This window comes from Harpegnathos saltator, unplaced genomic scaffold (genome assembly GCF_003227715.2).
Source record: "Harpegnathos saltator strain DR-91 unplaced genomic scaffold, Hsal_v8.6 scaffold53, whole genome shotgun sequence".
Taxonomy (NCBI): domain Eukaryota; kingdom Metazoa; phylum Arthropoda; class Insecta; order Hymenoptera; family Formicidae; genus Harpegnathos; species Harpegnathos saltator.
Window position 1 is genome coordinate 581023 of NW_020230349.1, and position 23477 is coordinate 604499.

At 41.8% G+C, this 23477-nt stretch overlaps 4 protein-coding genes and 1 long non-coding RNA gene across 6 annotated transcripts; 2 read left to right on the forward strand and 3 right to left on the reverse strand.

Moving 5' to 3' along the window:
- Nucleotides 1–740: 740 nt before the first annotated feature.
- On the reverse strand, nt 741–12918 carry cactin (cactin, spliceosome C complex subunit). Its single transcript, XM_025303065.1, has 12 exons — nt 12539–12918; nt 11542–12407; nt 11264–11440; nt 10938–11151; nt 10364–10859; nt 7309–7832; nt 6519–7017; nt 5189–5305; nt 4194–4283; nt 3854–4120; nt 3271–3442; nt 741–2017 (listed from the first exon to the last, which is right to left on the reverse strand). The coding sequence occupies exons 1-12, from the start codon at nt 12781–12783 to the stop codon at nt 1818–1820; spliced, it is 3867 nt and encodes a 1288-aa protein (XP_025158850.1). The 5' UTR covers nt 12784–12918; the 3' UTR covers nt 741–1817.
- On the forward strand, nt 1905–6562 carry LOC112589508 (uncharacterized). Its single transcript, XR_003113591.1, has 4 exons — nt 1905–2076; nt 3848–4176; nt 5183–6052; nt 6502–6562. It is a non-coding gene; the product is annotated as an uncharacterized LOC112589508 (long non-coding RNA).
- Nucleotides 12919–13103: 185 nt separating the features above from the next.
- Cks30A (Cyclin-dependent kinase subunit 30A) lies at nt 13104–15094 on the forward strand. Its single transcript, XM_011154312.3, has 3 exons — nt 13104–13367; nt 14184–14311; nt 14383–15094. The coding sequence occupies exons 1-3, from the start codon at nt 13312–13314 to the stop codon at nt 14430–14432; spliced, it is 234 nt and encodes a 77-aa protein (XP_011152614.1). The 5' UTR covers nt 13104–13311; the 3' UTR covers nt 14433–15094.
- Nucleotides 15095–15642: 548 nt separating this feature from the next.
- On the reverse strand, nt 15643–17248 carry Vps25 (vacuolar protein sorting 25). The gene is made up of 4 exons (XM_011154313.3): nt 17041–17248; nt 16589–16734; nt 16236–16454; nt 15643–16091 (listed from the first exon to the last, which is right to left on the reverse strand). The coding sequence occupies exons 1-4, from the start codon at nt 17103–17105 to the stop codon at nt 15979–15981; spliced, it is 543 nt and encodes a 180-aa protein (XP_011152615.1). The 5' UTR covers nt 17106–17248; the 3' UTR covers nt 15643–15978.
- A 1212-nt stretch (nt 17249–18460) lies between these two features.
- LOC105191131 (E3 ubiquitin-protein ligase RNF34) lies at nt 18461–22090 on the reverse strand. Of its 2 annotated transcripts, none has more exons than XM_011154314.3 (7): nt 21680–22090; nt 21470–21552; nt 20836–21028; nt 20307–20418; nt 19464–19818; nt 19083–19263; nt 18461–18878 (listed from the first exon to the last, which is right to left on the reverse strand). In XM_011154314.3, the coding sequence occupies exons 1-7, from the start codon at nt 21693–21695 to the stop codon at nt 18703–18705; spliced, it is 1116 nt and encodes a 371-aa protein (XP_011152616.1). In that variant the 5' UTR covers nt 21696–22090; the 3' UTR covers nt 18461–18702. The 2 variants fall into 2 exon arrangements, with proteins under 2 accessions (XP_011152616.1, XP_011152617.1); XM_011154315.3 differs by having other exon boundaries at nt 21711–22087.
- Between the last annotated feature and the right edge of the window lie 1387 nt (nt 22091–23477).

Here is a 23477-nt window from a genome sequence, read left to right on the forward strand (position 1 = left end):
AAAACACCACATTTCACCACCAGTTACAATGGCTGACATGCTTGCCGGATTCCTTCGGGACATTTTCAACATGTCTTTGCAATGCTGAACTCTCCAATCTTTTTCGTCGTCTGTCAGAGTGTGTGGCACGAAGCGCGCACAGACCTTCCGTTTGCCCAAATCTTCGGTCAAAAGTCGATAGACTGTGCTTTTCGGTATCCCAGTTTCCTCCTCGATGAGTCTCGCAGACACATAGCGGTAGCTTCGAAGAATTTCTTTGGCTTTCTCCGTGTTTTCTTCATTGCGAGTGGTTTTTGGCGGCGGTGCTCGGTCATCGTCTGGAAGGTCCTCACGACCGTCACGGAATCGGCCAAACCAACAGAGTACCTGTCCACGGGACATGCATTCATCCCCGTACACATTTTTTAGCGTTCTGTACGTTTCTGCACCACTTTTACCCAATTTAAAACAGAATTTAATATTCGCTCCTTGTTCCATGTTGGTTTCTCGACCGACGCACACAAATAAGTGACTTTACATAAAATGTCAAACCACAGTGAAATATCAACCGAATTCGCTCAAATTTTGAGGTTAAGTAGACGAAGGGTAGAACATTCATCTACCATCATTCACTCATAGATGTCGCTGCGCAAAGAATTTTGATGGAATCTCAGTCTCATCGTATCTGGGTCATACTCGTGTATCTCTTCATACCATGCTGTTCTTACTTTAAATTAAAATGGTTGCTCCTTGCTGTAATCTAAAGGTAATGAAATGTTATTCCTCGATCGCCTTCACTCTCTTCCTCTCCCTCTCGATTAGATTTTATTTTACAAAAATTTCATTAAGTCACTTACAAAGACACTCTATGTTGCAAATTGTCGCTCGATCAAATATCAATACACGATAGCTCTGCGAATACGCCTCGTATATACAACGGTAATTAAACGAATTAACTTTCGTCTAAAACGGACTAACGTGCGTTACACACACCACAGTTATACACGGCGCTTATCTTGAATCGATGAGTGATTAACAACATTCGTGTTCAAAACGAGTGCGCGTTGTGAACGCCGTGTTTTAAAAAAGGTTATCAGTATTTTCAATAGTCTAAGCGTATAAGTGTCTCGCCGCTTCTCCAAGGCTAATAGGAAATTGTTAATTCGAGTTTAACGCGATCTTGCAAGTACGTATAATAACGTATAAAGTATCCGATCTCGTCAAGCTTGAAATTCGAGCCGAATCAAATTGTGAACCGGACCAAACACTGGTATAAAGTGTTGTGAATTGATTTACAGTCTTCGTACAAGAACACAGACATTAATTATCACTAAAGTGTAAAATTTGATTATTGCAATTTATCGTTATCTTTACCTACCTTCCCTTAATCAAGCAGAATTCGATCAGAGACCGGGATATTAAGGACGATTTTCATCAAACTCCAATCAAGCAAAGTAATGTATAACCAGTTGAATTTTCAACACTAATTTCCTTCATCTATTTCATAATCTACGTATATAATCGTCCAGCAGTGGCTAGGAAATTGATAGAATTTGCCCGAATTTTTCTTTTTTTATGAAAAAGCAAATAATACTTGACCGATAATATATAAAGTCGATTAAACTGATGAGATTTTGACGAAAGTCATCCCGAGGCAAGAGGCAACTTGGTGTAATGAACACTTTTTAGTCAAGCGTGAAAAACCGACACGTGATTTCGCTGATTTTCAATCTCGAACGTTATACATATGATACACGCGAATCCGATACACGATTCGAGCTTGGAAAAATTGTAAAATTTCATGAACCTTCCACTCTCTCTCTCTCTCTCTCTCTCTCTTAGCGATTTCCTTTGCAGCTCTTCTCGTGAACGTTCACGCGATCCGGATTAAAGGTTCTACCGCAACGTTTGCACGGTACTAGCTGACTCAGATGGGTCGTCCAATTGGCCTCCTCCGTCGCTGCCTGATCGACCACCAGACTTCCCGTGCGCGGATCCTCTGCGAACATTGAAGTCATCATTGCCGAATGTATAGTACCTTGAAAAGGAGGAGGCGCAGGGTAGACGCATAAATATCAAAGGGTCGATTTTCAGATGGTAACTTGTTGTCTTATGTTAACACGTATTCACGTATTGTATCTACACACAAGTGGACAAAAAGCGTTATATCATCATCTTGAAGTATTGATTTCATGTATACAGTCAAAGGTTGCAACACTTTTCATTGTCAGTATAAGTTTCACAATGCATCCATATCCGACAGCAGAATTTGTCTTTTAGTAAAGTTGTTCCAAATTAATCTTTCATCAATGTTGTCATACAGTGTTAAAACCTACACAGATTAGAAAACATTGTATAGCATCGAATATCCTTGCGATAGATAACATATTGTCAGTCAATCTTTTGCTCATTGAGTATTTTTATTTGTTGAATCTGCTCTCGAAACTGAGTTTATTTGTTGCTCGTAGTTTCGTAGTATATTAGACTATTAGGAATTTATTTCCTTTCCTTATGCTCAAGTTAAAATTTGAGAAAGCGAAGAACGAGGAGACACGCATTATTTCTCGCGGTGTTATTGATTCGCGATTTCTATAGACGACACCCCTATATAACCGAGGATACATCTGTGACGCGTGTATAATAAATCAGCATATTGCGCCCACATCCGTTGTACGTGGTGGTGGTGCTGCTACGAGCTTCATAGATTCATGTATCATACATGCACGCGTGATCGCTTCGGCTCGATTGATTCACTCACTACGTAGTGTTCTTCTTGACCTTGACAGCGGATTGAGAATGAATCAGCAGGCGACAGAAATATGTGTACACGAAAAGGGCAAACGTGTGTCGCGCGCGACTTTGATTTGAAATCAATTTCGATCTTTGACGATATTGCTTTCTTATCTGCTTTAGGCTATCTTTATTTATTCTCACTGTAGACACACTGTAGACACAATTCAATATATATTTTAAAAAGTGGAATCTGCTCTCACTACAAAATATTCGATCTCTTGAAAATCGAGAACTCAACATCTTACATTAGCGTTGCAACTAGAATTACTTGTACCTTACACTTTCAGCCTTACACATACGCTAGATCTTATTGAAGCTCACACATACGCTAGATCTTATTGAAGCTTACACATACGCTAGATCTTATTGAAGCTTCGTGTACGCGCATAGGATGGCAAAATGGCAAAATAATCCCAGTGTTGAGGCACGCATGACCCGATACGATGCGACACGCACGCGGCTGTTAGCGTAAAGTATATGTATATGCATATGACTTACGTATGTATATGACCTCAGGTTTCTGCGGCTCCTTTCGTCTTCGTGCCGGCGACAATTTGTCATTTTCGGCGTGCCACTTCTTCAAACACTGCGGCTCGTGAATAGCAATGCTGGACGTGCCGAAGTCTCTGCCGCATATGTAGCATGTGACGGTCCTCTTCTGTGACATGTCCTGAAATCAAGCGGTTTACGCGTCTTCTTCTTCTTCTTCCTTGCTCACGCGTCGCTGCGGTCTTCCTATCTTCCAAACATTTCATCCGGAGAACGTAAACGCAACCTCGACGCTACTTTGAAACAAAGTCGTGCTATACGCTTCTCACAAATTTCACAGAAGCAAACCACTTTTGTCCGGCGCACCGACAACGGCACACCGTGTAAGGTAAAAGTGCTTTGTTTCGCGCATATGAAGTACATACGCGCAAGAACAATTTGTACCAAGCGTTAGAACCGTAATTGCAATACGTAAGCGTAACCGAAGACGGGCCTACATGTAAAAGCAAAGGAAAGTTACTTAACGTTACGCAAGTTACGCTACAAAACGATTGCAAAAACTCAAACATATGCGTTTGTCCTCAAGACTCACCGGATACATCGACGGTGGACTCTCCCGGCTACCGATGGCTGACCGCTGAGAACCATGAGTGTCCGGTTGATCCCTATGGGAAGCCGTCGAGTCGCTTTGCGCCTGCCATCGTCGGTTGCACTGTGGCTCGTGGATCTTGATGCTTCTGGTACCGAATCTCCGGCCGCACACCTTACAAGCGACCGTGGGCGGGCCGACAGAGCGCGTGTTCGCCGACGTTTGTTTCGCCATTGCCGTGGATAATCTCTCGAGCCTCGGCTCATTACTCTGAGAAGACGGATGACACATGAAGAGAACACGGAACCGATTACGTAAACATTCGGGTGAGTTCATGGTGTACCTTCGGTGTCGCCTTACAACTTCTCTCATGGATCGGCAAGCGTTCCGGCAGAAACGTCCTTCCACACTTTGCGCATGGCACCAGTTGCTCCTGAAAGCGGATCTCGCGGTTTTCACGTGTCTACGCAATCGTGGAGTTGAACGAATGGAAATTATGTAACGCGTGCGTAGATGCGACATCGTCGCGACATTGTTGTCGTGACATCGTCACGACGATTATTGACGTTTCGCCGACGAAAAAAGAAGAATATAGAGAGAGATTACTGGAGGGAAAATTTCAATTCATATTCTGCTTTCTGAGCGATCAACGAATCAGCGTTTCGTTCGTGTGGGATGTCGCCGGGGGGAAGGGGGAGGGGAGCCGGAGAGCATTAAAATCCGCGATCTGCTTGCTCGACGCACGAAGCACGATTTAGAAGATTTTTACATAAACGGCCTTTTTGATCATCAAGACGCATTTTGCATAGCGCACGCGTGTCTCATTTGATATGCTCTATATGCGTGCTATATGCATATGAGATGTTAAAGAGCAGTCTTTGATATTCCACGTTAGAATTCCGCACACTCGTAAACGGCACGAAATCACCATCAGTGATCGCGATGCATTTTCATCAGGGCTAATTTTGTAGACTGATATTAATATTTCAAAGTCCGAATATTAAGCTTCGTTTTCGGGTGCTTGATTAAATACCCTCGAAGTAAGAATTAGCATAAATTAAAGTTGTCGATCGATTTTCATTCGTCTATTTCTGCGAAGCGCCGTGATCCCCCTCCGATCGCCCGTAAGTAGACCCGCCCAAGCGCTTACATCTTATAATTGCTTCTTACATCATCGATCATTCGGACGTCATCTACGTCGTCCGACGAAATTAATGAGGCGTTTCGATTTCCCAACGCGAATGACGACGCGGGCGTACGCTTGCAAGAATAAACTGCTTGCACGATTTATTATTAACACCGTAATATTCAATATGAAAATTGCATCTACAGGTCTACCTGACTCTCTTCCCATGCGGCTGCGTTCCAGTCGGTGTGCTCGATCCCGACCGACGGTCTCTGCGGCCTGGGCCGCCTCTGGGACGGAGGTAACGAGTTGTTTTCACGCTCCCATTTCTACAACGAAAAAACTTACTATTTGTTGCAATTCTTTAGTAAAAGTAGAGCACACAAGAATCGGAGGAGCAGATGAAGCAATTGATAGATGTAGTTTTATTCGATAAGTTTAGAAAAGTCGGTCAGAGTTTGCGTCCTTGCGAAGGAAATCTGCAGGAAGGACAAGATGCAAAAGTCCTTCCTTCCTTCCTTCCTTCCTTCCTTCCTGCTCAAAACCAACAGAACAAAAACGCTCGAGCGAATTTTTATGCCGCACGATATGCAGCTGTCGTATCGATCTCGCGCTTGCAGCGCATTAGCATGCTTCGGTTGTACAGTTGTCGTACAACGTTGCTAATGTCTGTCGTTCCGAAATATATAGATATTACGCTATACACACGTATCGTGTATCGTCGCCCAGCGGCATCGAGCGTTAGAGGTGACTCGTGCGAGTGCGGAATTTCGCTGATCAACCGCGAAGATCTCGCGATCGATGCACGCGATCGGGAGACGAAGATCGGGATGATTGTGTTCGATTGCTAATCGCGGCGTTCACGCAAATGCGAGAGACGTAGTGTCGTGTCAACTGTGTCAAAGTATTCCCGTTGGGCATGCTTCATTGTTGCAGGAAAATGCGGCCGGCCGGTCGGGAAATATTATGTACATGCAAGCACGTGCAGCGTCCGCTCGCTGTGTATAACGCGAGTCGCGAGTACGAGTGCGACACATCGGCTGCACGCGCGAATGCATCTGATATCGGGTTTAATGGTACGGCGCGCGTTATACTGCTATCGATTTTGCAAAAGGGCCTTGACTTATTGCACTTACACCAATGCACGCCCGCTATCTTTGCGGGAGCTATTATATTATATGAAGCGACGGAATTTCCGTCGCTTCCGCGGTGAAGTCGCGACGATACACAAGTCACAAGAGTCCAAGTATCGGCGAGTATTCTGTCGTTTGGAGAGTTTATCGCAACTCGACATACACGCCACAATCATTGATACTTTAACGGAAGGAAGAAACAAAGTATCGCGAATCCATGGCTTTGAAATCTTTACTATGCACGCGCGTTTTTGCGCCGTGGTTCTCCGTGGAGAACCACGGCGAACAGAGCAGCAACTTTTTAGTCACGACCTCATTCGTATACTCGCCAAATTGCATGTCTGTACGATTGTAATCGTGTATTATTGATTGTACGTAATTGTAATTTGTAGCAATCGAAGGCGTTTACCTCCATGCACTTGGGCTCGTGTATGGGGAAGCTGGCGGTGCCGAATTCCCGACTGCAGATGTAGCACGTAAGAGCCCTCGAACCCCGTTTGGTCGTGGTAGACGGCCTCCTGGTGGTCGTCTGTCGGGGAGTACCGTCTCGAGGATGATCCTGGCCTGGACTGGTCCAGGTCGGCTTCATCTCGCGGGGATCGATCTCCTCCGGCCGGTGCTTGTTCCTGTCGCTGCGGAAATTCAACGCCACCGGCTTCTGAATGGACTTGGGCACTGGCACGCTCCTCGATGGCTTCGTCGTGGTCGCCGGAATGTCCTTGATCTTGGTCTGACAGCCATTCGGGTGGCTGTGAAACCTTTCCGGCTGGTCCGGTCGGCCGCAGGTCTTGCAGGGCTCAGGCGCGCTCTTCGACGAAGCGTTTGTGAAGATCTCCAGGTCGCTCGGTATACCGATTCTCGAGTTCTTCTTCTTCTTCACCGTGGATAGCACTTTGAGAGGACCGTTTCTGATCGCGTGAATGCAGAGTAATACGCACGTGAGTACCGCTAGTTTCGGGAGGAATCATTCGTATTCTCGACCGTCGTGAAATTTACAAAAGGTCGGAAAAGTCGTTTCTGCGGGAGTATAACGCGTCGACTTTTTCCGCATTGATTGTACAAAAGTTTGACTGGAGATCGAATCAATAAAGATATACATTTATATTCGCGACATTCTCATCGCGCGATATAATCGAGACTAATCTCATGCCCGGTCGATTACCTGCAATCGCGATGCGCGATCGCTGCGCAGCACCAACCTGTTGTTGTTGTCGTCGAGCCTCCTGACATCGGAGCCTCGTCTGATGGGTGGGTACTCCTGCAGAGTCTTCTGACCGCCGCTGGGCGATTGCGGGCCGATCTCCATCTGGCAGATTCGCGGCTCGTATATTTGCTCAAAGCTCCGTCGCTGTTGGCGCACTGGAACGTTGTCGCGGGGCCAAGTGGTGGTACGTCGTGGTTGCACGTCGCCGGTGACGACGGCGCTCTGGCGTCGTCGCGTCGACGACGGCGACGGCAGCAGCAATAACGACGACGACGACGACGACGACGACGACGACGATGATGTGGCCGCTGCCGCTGTCGTAGTCGTCGTCGTCGTCGCGGTGCCTCCACTGATCGCTGCCAGCGATCTGACCTGATGATGGTATCGCGTCATCGAATCGCACAGCAGCTCTTTGCTGAGCAGTGACATGTCGAGCTTGTCCACTAGCTCGGGATTCAACACGCTCGGCCGCTCCAGGTTCGCCGTTTTTGGCCGTTCTAGCTCCTCCTGGAAGGAGCGCTTCATCTTCGGCGGCCAAGTGCCAGTGTTTGCTACATTTTTCGTCGCGGCTCCTCTCTCGGTCCTCGCCGCACCTGTTTAGACGGGTGCGAAAATAGCGGACGCCAAAATCGTTTTACGAATGTAACTTATTTAATTCGTCAAAGGACACAATTATAATATGGGGAATTTCGATTGAGTCAAATTTCAGGAGTTGAAGTTGGATCACATTTATCGGTTAAATTATCGGGTTCCCAGTTAAATTTTAACTTGAAGTAAGTTTTGTTCAAACACGATAGAAAGGATGGCAATATTTATTTATAAAGTAAATTTTTAGTTGAATTTTAGTTGACGATTGATCGGTAAAGAGAATCTTGTCCTAAGAACGAAGAGCGTTAACCTTTAACCGGGTTGTCACATTCGTTATCGCTGTATATCTCACGAAAATCTACCTCGTCTCACACGCGGTTTTATCGTTGATTTACAAAGTAACAAGGAGCAACCTTTAAAAATTTATTTATGCGTCCAGTGACGCAATTAGACGCCAGTTCAACGTATCGTCAATGTACTCGCGATGAAACATGATATCCGATAAGCACATTACCTTTCAAGGTCCTCAAGTCATCTTTTATTATGAGGAACGTCTTCTCCGGTAGGAACTCGCACGGTCCCCTCTTCCACTTCATGATTCGATTTTAACGATGACGTGATCTTTCACAGATCGCGGATACGAAAGTAACAACAATTCACACGCTCTCCGTTTTCGTGCGAAGCGAGCATCATTATCATTCACGCGTTTGCCGTAAACGATGAATTTTCATCTCCGAATCTTCAGTTTTGCATCGATAAGGGGCAAGAGAGAGAGAGAGAGAGAGAGCGATCAAGGAATTACAATCGATGTCGGACGCAGCGGCTGTCGGACACGTCTAAATTTTAATTTCGACTTGTCGAATTAGCGACGCTCCGGAGAACGCTTTCGTGCCAGAAAGGGGACATTTTTCGAGACTCACTGAACTTCGCTCGAGCGATTTCTTTCCCTTTATACGCCCCCACGCACGCGAACGGACGTCATTTTTCTCTATCTCTCTTTCTCTCCTCCGAGTGCGCGTTAAGTCGGTCGAACGTGTAATATTCCGCCGCCCGACGCGAACGGCCGATAAGAGATATACGTCCCGTTGCTGTGTGAAAATCTCGGCGTCGGGCCGAGATCATCAGAAGTGGCACAGACGGAAAATCTAATTAATTAACAAAATCGCGCGAGAGAGCGATCGAATGCACGAGAAACATTTACGTTTCGTCACTTCACACGTTACACAAAGATGCGGGAACGTCGCCGAGAGACACACACACACACACATATATATATATATATATATACAACAAACATACAACGTGTCCTCGCTTTTACTTCACGCTTTACGAAATCGAGTCGCACGTGCGGGCGTACGTATGTAATAAAAAGTGGCACATATGTAACGAGACAATCGAGTCATTCGTCGCGACCCGCCACGCACAGTCATTTATTTTTGATTGCGCGTGAACGTTATACATACAGAAGTGAAAAGCATCGCGCGGGCGCGCGCAGTTTTCTCGCCACCTCCTTGCCACCGAATTACGCGGCGCACTGAGCTTAGCTTTTACCTTCGCTATTTAGCTTTGCGCGGCTTTTATACGTTTCCTGTGTGTGTGTATATGTGTACGCGGTCGACTGTGCGACAGTACACAGGTGGCAGAGAAAATCGATCCAACGACCGACCGACCGTTTAAATGACTACAACAACGCGAGCGTTACATGTGCTATATGTATTACGTGTGTCTCTCGCCGCGTGGAAATCGTTCGAAACGAACGATGCGATGAAAAGGTATACGCGGATATCACGAAAGAGAAAGAGATCGCGAGAAAGCGGCACATGTTTGTCACGATATAACTAATCCGTGCAACCGAGAGACAGTCTGTATTTCTTTTTATTCTGATTTCTCTCGTTCTTTTCTATAAATATAATATTTAAAAAATAGGATCGCAACGCGTTATACAATAGTACAGTAAATTGCATATATACACACAGAATGTTTTCATAGAGGTGATGCTTAATATTGACCGATGTTACGTATGTTACATTAACGGCGGTATCGGTATCTCTTGAAATGAAACCACAGTTGGAAGATGTTGTTGTGGAATTGACACCTGAATCCACGCTTGTACGAGTATTCCCATTCCCTATTGACAATCTTGAAGGCGATGTCCTCGTAAGGCGGGCCTGCGTGAAAGCGCAGAATCGCAAAGTCCTTGTTGTCGGCGCAGGGAGTCTGGAGAATCAAAATTAACTAATCAAAATTAAATATATGTATACACATCACGTATCATTTATATCCGACATATATATATATACACGAGTATATCGTATGAATCAATAATATTATATATCTATTGTGAGAACTTGACAAATCTCAGCGACCAGTCACGTTCTCTAAGAATCCAAATGATTACGAATATTAATCTAGAGCGCCAATCACATTTGTCGCAGAAGCAGAAAGGAGCGCGCGCGTCTTACCAGAAAGTATTCCGGCGTGGTGTTCTTGTCTATGAGATCCGGATAGAAGATGTTGAACTTGTAGCCTTGCACAATCTTCGGCGGCGGGTTGTCCATGTCGTAATGCGTCTGGTTGTACTTGTTCCACTCGAAGCCGGTGTGCACCCTGTTGAAGTAACGCGGCTTACGCGGCCTGTACTTGTCGGACCACAGGTAGATCTGCGCCTCCAATGACGACTCGACACTAAACTGCGCCTCGTCCGAGCCCATATTCTTGCGTGCTTCTCTGTGCATGGCCTGTTCTTCGGCCGTTAGGACGTTTTGGATTTTCCTGCCAGTGCTGAGTACTTGCTGTCTCGCATATTCCAGTCGCTGATTGTCGTCGTCCTCCTGAGTGATGATCGTGCCTGGTTCAAGCTGCGAATACGGTACGTAGACGGGCGAGTAACCGCCCGACTCGTACTCGCAGAAGAATTCAGACAACAAATCGTCGGCGGCGTTAGTCTCTTGGTCGTCGCTGAAAGAATCACAACAATACGCATTATTCCGATCTTGTCATTCGCATAGAGAGACTCAAGAGCGAGAATATACTCACTCGGATTGGCTGTTCTCGTCGTTCTTGTCGTTGACCATAGCGGCGTTAGTGGAAGGTTCGGTTTCATGCTTGGCCGATGACTCGCTCGGCACCTGCACGCCGCTTTCAGTCTCGCTTTCCGCTCTGGCCACGCCTTGTTCGGCGATCAAAACTTCCAGCTTCTTACGCAGGTTCTCCTGATGTCGGTCTCTGAGTCGCGCTCTCGCCATATGGGCTGGAAGTTTAATATTTCGTGTGAATCGTGTGCGTTATTATTCGTAGCTTTTAAAAGGATGCACATATACAAAATCATTCCCATTGTTTGTCCCATTGGTGTAGTGCCTTACCTTTTAATTGTGATAAAAGACTCTCCCAATATCCGATATCGACGCCCTCCGGTTTTCCTGTGATCTTCGCCTGAATCTGTTGTTGCAAGGCTTCCAGTTGCGTCGCGGTTTTACCCTTGAAAATAGCCGTGACGTCTTTCGCCACCGACTCGTGGATTCCTTCCCTTCTACCGACGGCTAGACAGACAAAATAATTTGCGATCACAGACGAAGAAGAACACGATAAACGACATACACATACACACAACATACCAGAAGATGCGAATTATCTTTCTTACCAACTTCATACTCTGTACGTTCCAACTTTCTGAGTTTGTGCAATTCATCCTCCACAATCACCGTTATGTCATTCCAGTAATCTAGATTCTTGCCCTTTTCTAATTCCTTATAAACTTTGATGTCCTCTATCAGATCCTCCAAATCTTTAACTTGCAAACCTCTCAGGTACGTGTAAGGCTCGTGCATTTCCACCGCATCGACGTCCTCTTCCGCACTGATATACTTGGCAAGAAGGTCAATAGGTTTCGCACGACCATCCTGGATCCTGATACGAGATCTTAATCTGGCTTGCTCCAAATGAAACTGATCCTCCTGCCTGGCCCACTGTTCCAGCTGAGCGGCCTCTTTGCCTCTTTGTAACATGGTCATTTCTTCCTCTCTTTGCTGTCGCTCCAACTCTCTCTCTTGCCTCCTCTTTTTCACTTTCTCCAGTTCCCTCTTGTTCTCCTCTTGCTTGTACCTATTGCGCATCTCCAATTCCTCTCTGCCCACACCGAGCAGACCTTCCTTACCCAATTTCTTGGACCATACAAATGTTGACAAAATATTGCCATCACCAAATGGATTGTCAGTGTTTGTGTAGTGCAAGTAATCATTGTCCCAACCCATTCTTTCCTTACGTCTGCGTTCCTTGGTTTCTTTCTTCTTCAGGCGACGTAAACGCTTCTCCTCTGGTGTTTCTGTCGCTTTCATTAATTCCTTTTGTCGTTTGCGCTCTTCTATCTGCTTCTGCCGTTGCTTCTGCAGCTTCTCAAGCAATTTTGTAGAGTCTGAGGATGAATCTGTGGACGAGCCAGTGCTGATTTTGCTGGAGTTGATCGAGGTGGAGGACGAAGATGAAGACGAGGAGGACGAGGACGATTCCCTGAAAAAGAAATATCAAGTACCGTAAGGGTAAAGGCAAAGAACGGAGAGGGCAATATAACCTAAAAAAGTAATTTATAACCTAAAAAGTAATTTAATATTTTAAGAATTAATTCAAGAAGGAAGACTCACCTCCTTCGACTTTTACGTTTGGACGACTTCTTCCGCAACTCGCGTCGCGTACGAGAATCTTCGTCTTTTGATTTCCTGCACCTCTTATTGGATTTTCCCGAATTCTGTTCTTGCCTGGACCTCGATCGCTTGATCCCATGTTTCTCGTGATCGTGATCTCTCCGCGACATTCTACCTTCATGCACTTGAGCATTGTCTTCTTTTCTCGATCGGTGCTTACCGTCGGTGCGAGAATACCTTCCCATCGTATCAAAGAGAAGGCAGCGAATGACAGGTCGCTTCCACCAGGTATTCCCGCATTCAACCCAACCTAACCAAATTCCTCACCCGTTCTGAAGATGCGCCATCTTGCCGCATCCAGCTGATCCACTCGTGCACTGAATGCTCACTACGTGAGCCAATTTAAGACAACAATTAATTGGCGCGAATTTACGACTAATTAATCAGGTTTCGTTTTACGGCATCCCGATGACGAGATTTCTCCTCGATGTTGATTTTTCGGTGTCTGCAGTCACGCGAGATTAATCGTGAAACAATACGAAAAAGCCGGTCGATTTCCCTCGGACGCTCAACGACTCGGACACACAAACGCTACTTCCCCTCCACTTCGTCTTCGTCAGGCAAGCACATCCGTTAAACTTTCAAATCCGACAGCGTACGCACGCCATCGCGGGTGGCTTTTCGAAAATTCTCGGCGCATACTTATTCCCGGTGAAGTACGCGACTGTTGGACATTCACGTACCTACCGTCTCTCGCGCAGACGAAGAACAAGATGCCGCACAACATCTACTACTCGGACAAGTACTACGACGATCAGTACGAGTACAGGTGGGTGAAGCGAATCGTGTAGAGAGTTGTAAAGTCACACTTGGGTTCGTTATCCTTCGAGGCCTACGCCGATCGGTCGAACGATTTATGTGTTTTTTTCCGATAGCCGACCTTGGCGAAATTCTACGCACTCGTGTCTCTCTCTAAATGTCAAAGTTGCTCGGCGTGTTTTCATAATGCATCCAATTCATTCTCGTCGCATTATCCCGAATTCTTTGTTTCTCTCTCTCTCTCTCTCTCCCCCCTCCCTCCATCCCTCCCTCCCCATCCCTCTCTCTCTCTCTCTCGTCGGCGGCACGTTGAGCATGCGATTTAAAAGGCCGGCCCGTGGCACGATCTGTGCTGTTATTTTGCTCTTGTTTATTGACTCATCCTCCATTCTTAACCGGTTCCTCAGATCCGTTATTTTGTTTAAATGGATCCGACCGACGATCTCGTCTAACCTTGACCTTAATACCGCGATTCGTGAATTGTTCTGGGAGGGTATAAAAAAATAGAAATCTCATTGAATGTTCTCTCGCGAAATGTAACGCATCTTAGCTGTGTTTGCGCTTGTAAAATATTTCCAATGATTGTGTTGTACAGAGGATAATGTTGTACAACACGTAAATAAATATTGTGTCGTAAGAAAGAGTCAAGTGAAAAATAATTTCCATTTTATAATAAAAATTTCAAAGATTCTCTTGTGCTTTTGCACGATATTAACTGAACAATGAATTCTTCATCAAGATAATTGCGACTTGATCAAATTAATAAGAATTTATTTTGCAAATTTATAAATCTCCAAATTATTGAGATTGGAATTATTTCGTGCAGGCATGTTGTCTTGCCAAAAGAGCTGGTGAAACTAGTACCGAGAACTCATCTGCTGTCCGAACAAGAATGGAGGGCTATCGGAGTGCAACAGAGTCAAGGATGGGTGCATTACATGATTCATGAACCTGGTATGCAATCAATTATATTTTCTTGCATATCCTAGCATATCTACTCTTAACTAAATAATTAATCTTTTCAGAGCCTCATATTCTCCTATTCAAGAGAAAGATAACACAGGAAGAGAAATAAGCTGGATGCAGAATTACTATGTCAATTTGTAAATAACACAGTCATCATGTTTACATTCATAGCGGGACTCATTTGTGATTGTAAACCATGTAGCCTTTTTTTCTTTTTTGCCCTCATTCTTGGTTTCTCTGTCAATCTAATAATATAATTTATGTTTTAAACACAATATTTACTCTTTATAAATTGGAAATTTACTCTTTATTAATTTGTCACATGAAGTATTTCTATACAATTCCGCAAGGTAGTGTACAATCTGGTCATGGTATCTGTCATCTGTTTTACTTTGCTTTGCCGTTTGCAAGAAAATGTCAAGCAAGTATGCTGTATATATGTCTATAGTGACTTAGTTTTTAATTTCATTGTCATTAAATATTCTTTTTCGTTTTTCAATTTTTCGCCTTGGAACTTTCAATAAACTTCACAACATTGAATGAAAGTGAAAATATTAAGAGGAAAGTAATAATTGGTAAATAAATAATAATTAGTTATTTTTTAAAGTTGCAGTTATAGGGCGACGTAATATTTAGACTATTGTATCAAGGAGAGTGGTATCCTTGTTCTCTTGTGATTGCAGTGCCTTACAGCAACTTTATATTCTTAAGAATTTGGATTATATTAAGGTATTTAAAATAATCGTCTCTTGAGTCTGACAACAGTATTAATGTAATATATATATATATATATATATATATATATATAAATATATATGTATTTGTATAAATATACATTTTCTCATATATTTTTATACAGTCCCGAAAATGCTGCTTAAATTTTTACATTGAAGCCCTTTGTTAGTCATCATTAAACGATTTGTTAATTATAAATTAATAATTTATTAATTATAAATTAATAAATAATTAAACGATTTATCAATCGTTTAATGATTATTGACTTAAAAATCAAACAATAGTAACAAAAGAAAAGGGAACGTTTGACCGTCCTAACTAGATCGCGTCTATAGGTGTGACATAACAGGACAATGACTGATTAAAAAAATATTGGAAGCAAATCATAATTTTTGGTAAATTCAATTTTGAACTGTGGATATCAAACAATCGGCGCAGCAATCATGAGATTAACGCCTATTGCCAATATTGATTGTAACAGTAAATGTGTACCAAGGCAGTACGAAGTTTAAATTTCCTGACTTATTCTGTTACCTGTACATCTTAAGATCTTGACTTTATACGCGTTGTATACTCAGCCTCCACTTGTTTCTATGTTTTTCTGCTTCGAGCAATGTTATGTATTGTATACGATTCACATATCTCAACGTATTAAGTTTGTATGCTCGAAATCTTCTATCACAATGTAATTTATCATCGCATTTGAACATCATACGTGCTTAGCGTTAATAAGCGATTTTGGTTTGTTTATTTATGAAAACGGAAAAATATGTATTACTAATATATTAAATAAATGTTTGCATTTAACTATAGAGATATAATCGATTTAATTCATGAAAAATCTTGCAATTCCTCCTTTGTCTCTCACTATGGAGAGCAGATATTGATAATTGTAGATTACATTGTGTAATTTATAGGGACTAGAAAAATTTAACACCTTGATTATCATCGAATAAGATGAGCTCAGCTTTCTTTGCAGCCTCCAGCGTCCTGAGTGATCTGATTAATACTTCTGTGTCAAGACCATGAAATTCTGAATACAAAACAATTTTCAGTAATTATTATAATGACAATAATAGTTTATAATGACAACACAACAAATACACGAACAAAATTGATAGGGAAGACTCAATTTGACTCTATTCAATGGCTTATATCTTAAGATTGTATAATGTACCTTGCTCAGAAGTATCTTCTCCTTGTGTCAATTCAAACAATGTGCATACCGATCCGATAAAACCATTCTCCTGTGCCCAGTTGTACATTATATCACCCCATTCTTCCAAAGTATGCCAATAAACCAACCACCTCTGTTTGGTCTTGTCCAATGGGGTGGCATTACCTGATTTTCTCAATTCCTCCAATATCAGTAAGATTGTCTCTGATGGTAGTTTTCCTGTTTGGCCAAGCGCAGTCAAGGTATTTGTGACATTTGTGGATTGGTCAGACAATCACAATATATATTGCATAAATACATAAATGTTCCAGATACACAGTGAGTAAATTCGATATAATGGGTAAAAAGGATACGATTGATGGCAGTGTTATTGAACACAGGATTTGTGTCTACCTCCCGCACGTCTATGACGGCCTGCTTCGTGGTGCGATAATACTCGAGCACCAGGCTCCTCCAAGCTGCAATTTGCTTGGACCGGGTATCCGCGTGAGGTTGAAGTCTATAATAATAATAATATACAATATAAACTTTATGAGTATTCCCTACTCTTAAATACTTCTCGAATTCATATTGTCGTTACATTTTCATATTTATGAAAAAACGCGACAAGCCCTTACTTTTTTTCGCTTAATTTTTAACCTAATTCCAAACACGGACGAAACGCAGACCGCATCGAGACGCGTTTATAATGTTGCATGTGGTAATGAAGTATTTTGTTTTCTCTATCTTTCTCTTTTTTTTTCGAGATGAAATTTTATCACGATTTTGTTACACGGATATTTCTGTCCGCTGAAATGATACTTACGTAAAAAACGGTGGAAAACTATATTGCCAGGGCCAGTCAATTTCTGCCATTGTTACAACGCGCATCTGTCACTGGGACAGAGGTCACACGTGCGACTGACGACGGTCACACACTTCACATACTTCACATACTTCACACACACACACACACACACACACACACAAAACGCAGAATAATAGAATTGCCGTTCAATGTGTTTAAAGATTAAGCATTTAACGCTTAGATATAGAATGTTGGACAATGTGTTACAATAAGAGACCATGTAGTAATTGATTTCTCGTAATGTGTTCATTTTTAAAGGAAAGATTGGGAAGAAAGTTAAAAAAGAAAAAAAATTGTTGGTTCTTTTTTTTATAAGCTCCAATTGCAAAAGGGTTACAAGGTTCACTCAATCGCGATATGCTATATTTTGTATCAGTATGGATGAATAATGATGATCACATTTGGTGATTTATAGAATCAAGTACATAATCTTTGTAAAGTCCACGATAATACTCAAAACGAATCGTTCGTTTCTTTTATTGGCACCTCAAGCAAGTTGCAAAATTGCTGCTTTAAAGGTATCTAGATTTTTGAACATCTTTCTCATGTAATTTTGGTCCTGTTATTACGATAATAAATCATGACACATTGGGCAAGAGATGTAACAACAGTTCTCAAGGTGGCAAAATGTACTGATCAACATCTTCACTTTCATAAATAGCATGAACAATATACCTATCTTGAGTCATAGTAGGTTAGATCAGCATTTCATCTATCATCGCATGATCGCAGCGTCAGCGGCCTTGATATAGAGAATATGGAACAATTTATCACGTACGAAAATGTTTTCAATCTTGCGTATTCCATTTCGCGGAAAATTGCAAAAAAATATACATACAAAATTATATTATTTCGTTTCCTGGAAGGGAAAAACGAAACATTAAGTATTGGTTGTGTAGCAAATAATCTTGACTGGATTATATACACCTGCTTTACAATTACTTAAATATTATGTTACTTGATCAGCAACGATCGCCCGACTGTTAGTAACATTTGTGCGAATACAACTTTATATTATAAAATTCGTAGTGTATTCATAAGAATAATTTATCTATCTGGAAATATACTTCATACGAGTGAGATCACACACAGGAGGTAAAAGTATAAGAGAAAAAAATTATACAACACCGTGATATAAAAAAATCTTATATTCATCATTGATATTTCAAAAATTTATTACAATATATAACTTAATTAATATACAGAGCACGGTGTACGGGAGTGACGTTTATTTAAAAATAAATATTCTGTGCCCGGAAAAAATCTGGGATTATATCTGAAATGGTGAGAAATCCTGCAGAACAATCACCCGAAATTCATAAAGTCGGAATTTGTCATTTCTCATAGGACTTGCATTTATAATCAGTTATCTCTTATCGATAAAGTTATCTTTGTCGATAAATTTATCGTTTGTACAGAAATTTTATCACTCACGACTCCACTTCCTGACACCTTCCAACACTGTTTACCTTTAAAAACGCACATTTTAAAATCGATCTACCCGTTAGGAAAAATCTGAGATATTAATCTTGGTGACGATAACAAATGAAAGCATGCCCGATTCTGTCCTAGTTTAAAATTACATTTAGCCATCTCCATTTTGTTCTAACCGTTCACTCGTCAGGCTTTGAAGAATCGTACGACGCGGACGACGTACTGCTTGCATATCGGACATTCGGACATTTGTTTACCGCAATTGATACAGCAAGCCATATGACCGCATTCCAAGATCACACACTCGATCGGCGCGTCCCAGCAAATTTTACATATCTCTTCTTCACTCAATCCTTCCACATCTGCAATAATTTACCCAATAATTAATAATCGCGGATATAAAACAGCAATTGAAGACGATGAATCGGCTAATTATCAAGTATCTTGTATGTCATGTCATGATGGGACATCATGTTACATATAGAAATTACATATTAAAAATTACGAACACTTGAATAAACACTATCACAATTACGATCTATAATATAAAGCTTATTTTATCTTACCCTTTCTAGATTGCTTATATTCGTGCCACAATCTCGACACTCTGTTAAGTAGCTCTTGCCTCTCTACACAGCCTTTATAATCTACACGGTTTATACTCAACAGACTTTTTAATTGTTTAATATTTAGATACTCTAGTTCCGACGCTTCCTTTATATCTGATAATTGCACTTTATCCGGCCACTGTCAAAGGAAGATAGGGATGTTGTATGAATACATACATAGAGTGCACAAAGGGTATGTACCAATTCAATCTCGTTTGTTTAACCGAAACTATCAACTTGAAAAAAGATATGTATGTACATGCACATGTACATACAATAAAATAAATTTAATTATACATTTCACAGAGATATATATACATTGGTTATCAATTCTCATACCGTAGGAATTTCTGTGACCATATCTGATTGTACTCTGTTTGGCGTTTCCGAAACTTCATCCTGCTCGGTAATGACCGGCTCCGGTGCGTCGGTCGCACTGCTATCGCATTCAAATACTTCCTCTATCTCAACGTTATTATTTCTCGGATCCTCGCTAGGCGATTCATTATCGTCAGTACTAAGTGGTACACTTATTACCGGACTGCTATCACTTTCGGTTACTTCTTCTGCGATCTCGATGTCTTCACTTGCTGTGGGTTCTGTTCCTGCTTGCGCATCATCGCGTGTTACCTCACTTTCGGCACTAACATTTGGCATATCCTCTGGCCTGTTTACAGAGACGCCGACCCTGGATCTGTTAAGAAAATTACAGTGTCTTAAAACAACACATTCCCTCTGCTGTATATTTTACATATAATTATTTTACAATATTGATTCTCTTTAACTCTTTATTTGTTTTAAGGCCATTGTTTGTCGACATCAACAGGCTGATTGTTTGTCAAGTCATTAAAAATAAAGTGGTTAGAAACAGTGGAAAATTTTGATCTTTTTAATTTTTTCAAAACTCGGTGAGTCAGTAATGGTAGATCTTAGGACACATATTTGTGTATGAACTATTTTGCCTTTTTCCCTACAATTTACCTCGTCGATACAATTATCCCATCTTTGGAAGTATTGGCCTAGACTATTGAGAATAGTCACCCTGCATATTATTATACTCTTTGCTTATCAGATTATCTTTTTAAAATTATTCAATACTAATTATCATTTCACCACATCTTTTTGGAAACTTTGAAAATATTTATATTTATACACGCTTTTATTACGTAAAATAAAACGTACAATGATTCCCTGGTAGCATTTTGCGAGCTGACGTTTGTACAACAGTCCGTACTCAAACAAGGGTCAGTTCCATTAGCAAAAAGCATTAGTACATGCACCAAATCTTCTTTCTCTGAAATCAAAGACTAGTCTTGTCAAATCTTTCTCATTGCGATATATGATTAGTATTTTCTTCAGTGGGACTGAGACATGTCTTCGTTATTACACTGTAATATGTGTTATTTTATCAAATGTGCTTACTCATTTGGATTTGAGATATAATATGAACAAACAATTAAAGATGTATAACAATTGTTCAGATTATGATACACTAGATAATATGTGGATAGTAACATTTAATACTATAATAGAATATTTGGTGTTCTTACATTAAATTCGCAACGAGATATCTTTCCATGTTCTTTACTTTCTGATTGCCTAATTTATATTACAAAAATAAAATTTTATAAATTCTATAGGATTAATATTTCCCACAAGGACATGTTATTGTGTAACAAAATATTAATTGGTGATATGTCAGTGCACGTACCAACGCATCCTTTGATGGAAACTTTCTTCGCCACAAGATATTGCCGTAAATCTCTAGAACGCATTTGTCTAATTTGGTTCCTTACGAGGGGCCGCCTCGACAGTATACTACAACTGTCGCAGGCAAACACTTTGTCCAGCCGTTTAATCACGCATTCAGAGCAAAAGTACCTCAGACAGTCCATACATTGTTTCTAAATAATATAAAATACACATGTGTCATGTAATTATCGTTCCTTGATAAAGTGAAAAAGAAATTACAGCCCAAGTTGAGCTGAAGCAGAGGTCCAGGATTCCTCAAGAGAGGTTAATTCAGAGTGTCTAGAGGTAGCTTGGAAGTAGAAATTCAATTCTTCACGTTATCTAGTTACTTCTCTAAACAGTGAACATAATAAAAACCGTGAATACATTAGCGCATGATCTCTGATTGTAAGTTACTTTGTGGCTGAGATGAAAAATCATTAGAATATCCCGATGATATTTCCGTTTATTAAGAAATTCCATCATTCAAGAGATACACGCAACTCATCGTCGTCGTGCGATTTGTCGAATCGCTATCGAGACAGCGAGATCATTCGCCGATCATCGACCGCTGAAGGAGCGCTAACTTTTCCGAGAAAGACCCAAGTACTCACTTTCCTCTTAAACAAATTGAACTTCGTACTACATGCCTCGCAAGCCATCTTACTGGAATTGCTGACTCCGCTCGTTCGTCGGTCTGAAAAGTGATTTTCGTGAGATACGCGAGGCCATTTGGGAGAATGTTAATCAGCGCTACGCGAACGGGACAAATGTCACACCGTACGATTCTACGTAAATTATGATAAGATGAATACTACACGCACGTCGTAGAGGCGACATAACAGAGGTTGTAACCTTTTTAAATCGATATCATAGTATTATTATCGGTGCAGTATGGCCGAGCCGAATCGGGAGAAAACAAAAAGTGCCGATGATGGGGGCCGATGTCGTATCGCCGTGATATACCGTCGTCTCTTCTCCCAACGTGTGTGATAACACGTCTTTAATTATCATGCGAATCAGGAGACCGCGATATGTCTCAGGCGTCACGGGCGTCATAGCGCGCCGACTACTGTGACATGTGATCGAATTCTGCCGTCTGCGGGAACTTTGTGTCTTTAACGATACGTCTCCTGCCGTTATTAAGCCCGTCTCATAATGTATTGTAATTGCACGCAGTCTCAAAGACACTGTACATTGCGCTAGCATTGAAGACTGGGACTTGTGAGAAGTATTGATACTTCAGTGAGTTTGAATGGTAAATGGAAGTGGCCAATCGTTTATTCCTTTTCTTCTTAACATTCTATAATTTTCACGATCTTGAAGGACTTAAAAAAAACTATACAAAAAAAGTCACCAAGTAATTGAAATCTTTTTAAAAGTGGTATGATTAACTCAGACAGCAAAACTTGCGCGAACAAATTCTAAGCAGTGAATTTCTTTAAGCTTAGAATTTCTCGATACCAAAAGAGAGATCAAACACGGGATTTGTTCCATCCAGATTAAGGCCGTGTTCCAAAATTCACTGCCAGCGTGAAAAAGTTATAGTTTACGTGACACAAACTATTTTCAGTACTGCCAGTGAATTTTGGAACACGGCCTATGTGTCGCCAAAATGCTGTAGCCAATCAACGTCCCGAATGTCGCGTGTTCATAATTTCTCTATTTCCGTGCAAGCAAGGTGCTGAATGGCTACCGCAGTGTTCCTTATCCAACTTCCGCTTGGCGTGCCACGTCCTCTATACAACCGGCCTAACGGCTCTTCGTTAGTATTTCGTATTTCGGTGTGTTATGGATGCAAATAAGTAAGTATTACAATAAATATTATAATATTATTATTATTGTATTACAACAGAGAGAAACCTGAGAGCGGCCAACACAGCATTTTCTGCGTGACACCGACTTTCCGCACTGGGAAAGGACGCCATCTGCATCCATTTCGAGAGGTTACATCCACTTTCAGGTCTCGGTGATGAAATCTGCATGTGGCGGAAGTCCGTGCTACATCCGACATCCACTTTCAGGCGGTTTATGTCCGTGCTGCAACCACAGTTGCCATCTCCATACCATCTCTATGCCTGAAGATCTAAAAAGAACGAGGGGGGGGGTGGAGGGGAGGAACAGGAAAAATAAAAATACGTATTAAATATTAAATCTTCGAATACATGTTGCCGTATCAAAGTCTCCTGTATAATAAACGATTTGACACATCTGGAGACGCATGACGTATCGTTGCCCGCGTCCCGTTTCCAAATTCAGCATCCTGCCCGCTCCGGACATTCGCTCGTGGCGCACTGACAGTGGCCGTCGGTGAGCATTCGATCCGCTCGGAGGATCGTTGTTAATGTGTTAATTAACGCGACGAGACTCCGATTATAAATATCCCGCGAGTCGACGAAATATCTGAACTTTTGAAAAAAGCATCAAAGAAAATCACGTTGATGTTGTCATGGGTGAAATCTCACCCTGGTATATATTTTTTTTATTTTCGAAATAGAAAAGGCCGAACGGATGCAATTAAATGTGTATTTATCATCATTGAATATTAGATGAAAAGTAGAAGAGTTATTGTCCGGAGCGGATAATCTAACATCAAATAAGAACGAGACAAAATTCGCATGG

Coding starts and splice junctions, on each gene's coding strand:
- cactin (XM_025303065.1), bottom strand. CDS start 12,783: ATGGGAAGGTATTCTCGCACCGACGGTAAGCACCGATCGAGAAAAGAA. Junction 12,408..12,538: donor AAACGTAAAAGTCGAAGGAG/GTGAGTCTTCCT, acceptor TTTCTTTTTCAG/GGAATCGTCCTCGTCCTCCT. Junction 7,833..10,363: donor CCACGCCGGAATACTTTCTG/GTAAGACGCGCG, acceptor CCGAAGATGAAG/CGCTCCTTCCAGGAGGAGCT.
- LOC105191131 (XM_011154314.3), bottom strand. Junction 19,264..19,463: donor TGGTCACAGAAATTCCTACG/GTATGAGAATTG, acceptor TTCCTTTGACAG/TGGCCGGATAAAGTGCAATT. Junction 18,879..19,082: donor ATATAAGCAATCTAGAAAGG/GTAAGATAAAAT, acceptor AAATTATTGCAG/ATGTGGAAGGATTGAGTGAA.
- Vps25 (XM_011154313.3), bottom strand. CDS start 17,105: ATGCGCGTTGTAACAATGGCAGAAATTGACTGGCCCTGGCAATATAGT. Junction 16,455..16,588: donor CAATAACACTGCCATCAATC/GTATCCTTTTTA, acceptor TTGGCCAAACAG/GAAAACTACCATCAGAGACA. Junction 16,092..16,235: donor AGAAGATACTTCTGAGCAAG/GTACATTATACA, acceptor TTTTGTATTCAG/AATTTCATGGTCTTGACACA.
- Cks30A (XM_011154312.3), top strand. CDS start 13,312: ATGCCGCACAACATCTACTACTCGGACAAGTACTACGACGATCAGTAC. Junction 13,368..14,183: donor GACGATCAGTACGAGTACAG/GTGGGTGAAGCG, acceptor TATTTCGTGCAG/GCATGTTGTCTTGCCAAAAG. Junction 14,312..14,382: donor TTACATGATTCATGAACCTG/GTATGCAATCAA, acceptor TAATCTTTTCAG/AGCCTCATATTCTCCTATTC.